The sequence below is a fragment of the Osmerus eperlanus genome, chromosome 15, assembly GCF_963692335.1.
Source record: "Osmerus eperlanus chromosome 15, fOsmEpe2.1, whole genome shotgun sequence".
NCBI lineage: Eukaryota > Metazoa > Chordata > Actinopteri > Osmeriformes > Osmeridae > Osmerus > Osmerus eperlanus.
Window position 1 is genome coordinate 6,033,427 of NC_085032.1, and position 6,258 is coordinate 6,039,684.

General features: G+C 46.2%; 1 protein-coding gene across 2 annotated transcripts in view; it reads left to right on the plus strand.

Annotated features, from left to right (window-relative positions):
* Positions 1–3,370, plus strand: part of LOC134035234 (contactin-associated protein-like 2) — a 3,623-nt gene extending 253 nt beyond the window's left edge. Inside the window, exons 1-5 of one of the 2 annotated variants that reach the window (XR_009932330.1) lie at positions 1–39; positions 1,060–1,341; positions 1,557–1,622; positions 1,778–2,403; positions 2,465–3,370. The exon at positions 1–39 is cut by the window's left edge and continues 253 nt beyond it. Coding sequence is in view for 1 of the 2 variants with exons in the window: in XM_062480167.1 (XP_062336151.1) it covers positions 1–39; positions 1,060–1,341; positions 1,557–1,622; positions 1,778–1,980 (590 nt within the window). In the remaining variant the exon portion in view is untranslated. Of the gene's footprint in view, positions 40–1,059; positions 1,342–1,556; positions 1,623–1,777 lie in introns of both variants that reach the window. The other variant, XM_062480167.1, reaches the window with a different exon arrangement.
* Positions 3,371–6,258: the final 2,888 nt, after the last annotated feature.

The following is a 6,258-nucleotide window of genomic DNA, read 5'->3' on the forward strand; positions in this document are numbered from 1 at the left end:
CATACATCACTGCATGGAAAGTGGAGGGGAACACGGAAGGTGATTCACTGTGCCCCAACACACACCTATACACACACAAGCACACACCTGCACACACACACACACACCTTCGCACGTACACAAACACGTACCATTGCACACGTACACACGTTTGCACACACAGACACCCACACACATACGGACACGCGCACACACATGCACACATACAGTACACACACACACACACACAGTCTGAGAGGGTGGAGGAGGTGTATTCTCTGCTGGGGCTGGATCCTGTTTGAGGCTCTTCATTTGTTTATTCAGATTAAACTTCGGTGCATCTGAGCTCCTTAGTCTCTGGTGTTAGCTTTGGGTTTAGTGTGAAGCCTGCAGTTTCACTGCACCAAAGCGTGTGCTTGTGTGCGTGTGTTTGTGTGTGTGTGTTTTCCGTTGTGTTTGAACCTCCCTCTGTCTTTGAAGACTGTGTATGAGATGAACAACAGGGGAGAATGTGGGAGGGAGAGAGAGACAGGGGATAGGGCAGAGAGGGAGAGAGAGGGAAGAGAGGCAGGGATGGAGAGACAGGGAGAGAGGGAGAAAGAGAGGGGGAAGAGAGGGAGGGATGGAGAGAGAGGGAGGGATGGAGAGACAGGGAGAGAGAGAGAAAGAGAGGGGGAAGAGAGGGAGGGATGGAGAGACAGGGAGAGAGAGAAAGAGAGGGGGAAGAGAGGGAGGGAGGGAGGGAGCGAGAGAGGGAAGGAAGGAAGGAAGGAGAAAGAGAAAGAGCGAAGAAGTGAGGGAGACAGAGGATGAAGACAGAGGGAGAAAGTAAACAAAGAGGGAGGGAGGGAGAAAGAGATGGAAGTAGAAGCAGAGATAGAGAGAGGGTGGGAGAGCTTCACCCTCTACTAAATTATTCATACGGTAACACACCAATATCGGGTACATGTGCTTTTCTTCTGCTGTTCTTACCTGACTTTGTCTCTCTTTCTCCTCTCTCTCCCTCTCTCTCTCCTCATTCTCCTTCTCGCTCTCCTCTTTCTTGCTATCTCTCTCCCTCCCCCCTCCCCCCCATTACAGAGACTGGTCGCATAGATCCAGAGCTGATAGAGCGCTACAACAGTCCAGGGTTCGTAGGGTGTCTCTCCCGGGTCCAGTTCAACGGCGTTGCGCCCCTGAAGGCTGCCCTCAGAAACCCTGTGCCAGCCCTGCCGGTGCCGACGGCCAGACAGCCAGGCAGAGCCCCTGTGGCGGAGCAGCCAGTCTCGTACCAGGGCAAGCTAGTGGAGTCCAACTGTGGGGCGTCTCCTCTCACCATCCCACCAATGTCTGCTGCCACAGACCCCTGGAACCTGGACTCAGGTGAAGCGGAGCTGTACACACACACACACACCGTGCTGTCAGCTGTCGTGTTGTTTCATTGTTCCGGATGTTGCTTTTCTTTCATGATGTTGATTGATGGGATAAGCTGTGGTCAATTGTATTGATTGGGGCTTCACACATACACACACACACTTTCCTCATCCCTCTTTCCCCCTCTCTCTCCACCCTCTCTCCCTCTTTCCTTCAAGGTACAGAGTTCCCCTTCAATGAGGAGAGGGTGATTCCAGGTGGAGTCAACAGGAACTCTGCTATTATCGGAGGTGCGTTGGTCGTACGTTATATAAACGCTCCACATGACGCTCGTTGTAATCCCCCCAAAAAGCAAATCTCAAAGTTAGTGGGAAATGACTAATCCAGATGATCCAGAGCGATGGATAGAGAATGATGTCATCCCGTCTATCTTGTCTCCATGCAGGGATCATCGCCGTGGTGATCTTCACCATCCTGTGCACGCTCGTGTTCCTGATTCGCTACATGTTCCGCCACAAGGGCACCTATCACACCAATGAGGCAAAAGGGGCGGAGTCAGGCGGCGGCGAATCGGCCGACGCGGCCATCATCGGCTCCGACCCCAACCCGGAGGCCATCGACGAATCAAAGAAGGAGTGGTTCATTTAACGCCCAATGAGAGTGAAGAAGTAGCTCATCTGGAGGAGGGTGGCGACGGGAGGTTGTATCTAATGACCAATCAGAGGAGAGACGGAACGAGGGGTTGTCCAATAGCAACCCCCCAGTGAGATGGGGCTGGGTTGGGGTGGGAGGAGGGGATGGGGGGAGGATGTACAGAAATCTGTTTTTGATTATGAGGACTAGAAGAAGATGGATGGCCAAGGGAGCACAGCAAAGAAAGACTGTATATCTGTACATAGGAACTGGCTCGGCCTGCTTTGTATTGTGTTTGGGAGTTTTCAGGAGTCCTTTGAATACAGTATATATAGATATATATATATATACAGAATAATAATAGCTACTGGATCATGTTCTAGCAGAGTTATTGACCTTCCTGTTGGTTATTTTTCTTTCTTCTGAGGACGAGTACAGGTCTGTCAGACGGTGTTTCTAGTACAGACAGGTGATCTGTCAGACGGTGTTTCTGGTACAGACAGGTGGTCTGTGAGACGGTGTTTCTCATTGTTCTGTTCTAAGCTGAGTCATGCAGTTTTTGTTCCAGCATCAACCATGAGGTCTGGATGCCAGCAGCCCCACTGTAAATATCTTATATATTTGTCTGAATTTATGTTCTATTGGGGGGCAGACAGCAACCAGACTGGTATGTTCTGTTATGTTACATTACTAACCGGGACATCACATGTATGAACGGAGGTTTATGTTACTGTGACGATAGATTGTACCCACGCGGGAATTACTTTCTGAGGACGGATGGAATGTCGAAAAGCATGATGGGAAAACATGACGGCCCGTCTCTCCGTGTCATCCTCCCGTCACAGCAGTTTGCTCCTCCTTTCAGAACGAGAGAACTCCACAGTGGTCATCATTTTGCCAAAAACACTTTGGTCTTACGTTCTTGGTTTCCCAGGTGGATTGAATGGATTATACTGTATAAAGATGACTGTTCATCAATCTACTGAGAGTAAACGAGAGGTAGAGGTTTTACAAATGTTTTATGTTGAAATGCTACTTTGGGCGCTTTGTGTGAGGTCTTGGGGGTGTGGTCATTCTAAAGGTCATATAGGTAGGGGTCAAAGGTGAGATATCAGTGATGAAGGCAGTTCTAGAGTGTTAATTGACTTAATCCACTGTGCCTTCTGGATTGAGTCACTTAGCCTTTCTACGGACTTAGAGCCCATGAAGAAGAAACTAACAAACACACACCGATACAGGCTTACACACGCCTACACCACACACATGCGCACACTCACCTGAACCACAACCACACACACTCACCCAATCCACATACATATTCACACACTCGCCTACACTCACACACTCATATGCTCACCTACATGCATACACTCACTGGAAACACACACAAACGTAGACACACACATACACTACCGTTCAAAAGTTTGGGGTCACCCAGACAATTTCGTGTTTTCCATGAAAACTCACACTTTTATTTATCAAATAACTTTCAAAATGAATAGAAAATATAGTCAAGACATTTACAAGGTTAATTATTATTATTAGAAATAATTATTTTTATTTGAAATATAAATTTTGTTCTTCAAACTTTGCTTTTGTCAAATAATGCTCCATTTGCAGCAATTACAACATTGCAGACCTTTGGCATTCTAATTCTAATCCTTCTAATGATCCATTAGTCTTCTAAGGCAATTAGCAAACACAATGTACCATTCGAACACATACAGTAATAGTTGCTGGAAATGGGCCTCTATACACCTATGTAGATATTTCATTAAAAACCAGACGTTTCCACCTAGAATAGTCATTTACCACATTAACAATGTATAGTGTATTTCTGATTAATTGAACGTTATCTTCATTGAAAAAAAACAGTGCTTTTCTTTTAAAAATAAGGACATTTTTAAGTGACCCCAAACTTTTGAACGGTAGTGTACATGATGATTCATGGCAAACACACACATCATGTGTGGAAAGGAGGTGTGTGGTGTGTGTGTCATTGGAAGGAGGTGCTTCTATGCATCACTGAGGTGGTGAAAGCTGCCCAGCTCTCAGAGTACAGATGAGTCTGTCTACTAGTGTCACCGAACACCCAGGACACTCTTCAAACTGTCGTCTTTATATACTTTATTACTTTAAATATGTACTATGTGTACTGTAAACAATTACTTTTTAATGGTTTTTTTATGGTTTACTATGTCAAAAGTCTGTCCAGTGGTCACAATGTCATGAAAACCATTTAGTTGTTTTTGTATGTTTTCTAAAATGGCTGCCTGGTGTGTTGTGAAGTGTTGGTCTGGTGACCTATGAGCAGGGCCAGCCCGACCCAATAAACAAACTAAACATTTGTTTAGGGCCTCGAAATTGGTGCGCCCCCCCCCCCCCCAAAAAAAAAAACATCAAAAGCGCCCCATACACTATTTTTGTTAGGGCCCCTAAAACCCTAAGGCCGGCTCTGCCTATGAGGATCGACTTACAGGGAACAAAAGTGAGAGGAGAATGTATGTCTGTCCACTCCAGACTCCTCCATGACTGGAGCAGGAGGGAGAGGCTGTCTGGTATCCACTGGTGTAGGGCCAGCCTCCTCTACTTGCAGTCCAGTATTAATCACTGGGAGGAGCTGGAGATCTGGTCCTGGATCAGAAGCTGGGAACTACTTTTACTCATGTCAGGTGACATGTCATCTGTCGTCATTCCGACTGTTGTTAGAATAACACGTACTCATACACACACACACAAACTCAAACACACACCTCTATTTTGTGAACAGAGATGCAGAGCTGCCAACTTTTCCAAAAACCTTGGAGTGAGATTTGGTATTTTGGGGGGCCAACCATAATTCCCCCCCACCCCACACCCCAGGCGAGCTTTCACAAGCGCGTCTATGTTGCCTCATACGTTACTGTTTACAACGTTATCAGGGCTACATGGTTGGCGTTGCTTTTTCAGCGTGAGATATACAAGAGCGTGTGAAATGGTTGAAATGCGTGTGTCTCACGGCCAATGCGTGAGAGTTGGCAGCCCTGGAGATGAGATTGTTCAGAGACCAGGCTGTCACTCAAGTCCTCCTTTCTCTTCTGTTCAGTTCAATAAAGATTCATTGGATTCGGTACTTGAGTAATCCAGTGTTTTTGTCTGTGTGTGTGTGCACTAGTGTATCTGTGTATGTTTGTGTCTGTCTGTATTTCCACACATCACAACAGGACCTGATGATTTTATGAACATCGACAAACCATGTGTCATCCATACACCCCTGAATACACACACACAGATTCATGCTAGAGGGAGAAATGTGCTGTGGTCTAATGTTGCCACTGCTACTAGTGAAAAGGTTGTTTTTTTCTGAGAAAGAGTTGGATATTTCATCAATGTAGATTAAGGAAAAGAGAGTTCTGTTTCATTATCAGAATCAGAATCAGAATGGGATTTATTCGCCATGAAAGTTTGCACAGACAAGGAATTTGCTTTGGCAGGAAGGTGCATACAATAAACATATAGGGACCTAAAATTTAAATATGTGGACTATCTATACTAAGGGTACATAAACTAGCAGTACTAAGTGGGATTAGAATAGAATTAAATATACAATAAAATAAAATATAAGTTGCTGTAAATTACAATATAAAAATACAAAAATACAAATATTACAAAACAAATACAAATGTACAAGATACAATGTTGTAATGCAGTGCAAAAAGCAGTGTGTTTTAAGCAGGAAGTCATTAGAGTCAGTGTGGTCCCTTGGCCTAGTTGAAGAGGCCAACAGCGGAAGGGAAGAAACTGTTTTTGTGGCGTGAGGTATTGGTCCTGATGGACCGCAGCCTTCTGCCGGAGGGGAGTGACTGAAACAGGGAGTGTCCAGGGTGGGAGGAGTCGGCCACAATCTTCCTCGCTCGCCTCAGGGTCCTCGAGGTGTACAGGTCCTCGAGGGTAGGAAGATTGCAGCCAATCACCTTCTCAGCAGTGCGGATGATACGCTGCAGTCTGCTCTTGTCCTTCGCAGTGGCAGCAGCGTACCAGACGGTGATGGAGGAGGTGAGGATGGACTCAATGATGGCTGAGTAGAAGTGCACCATCATTGTCTTTGGCAGGTTGAACTTCTTCAGCTGCCGAAGGAAGTACATCCTCTGTTGTGCTTTCTTGATGAGGGAGCTGATGTTCAGTTCCCACTTGAGGTCCTGGGAGAGGATAGTGCCCAGGAAGCGGAAGGACTCCACAGTGTTGACTGGGGAGTCACACAGGGTGATGGGGGTGAGTGGGGCTGTGTTCCTCCTGAAGTCCACAACCATCTCC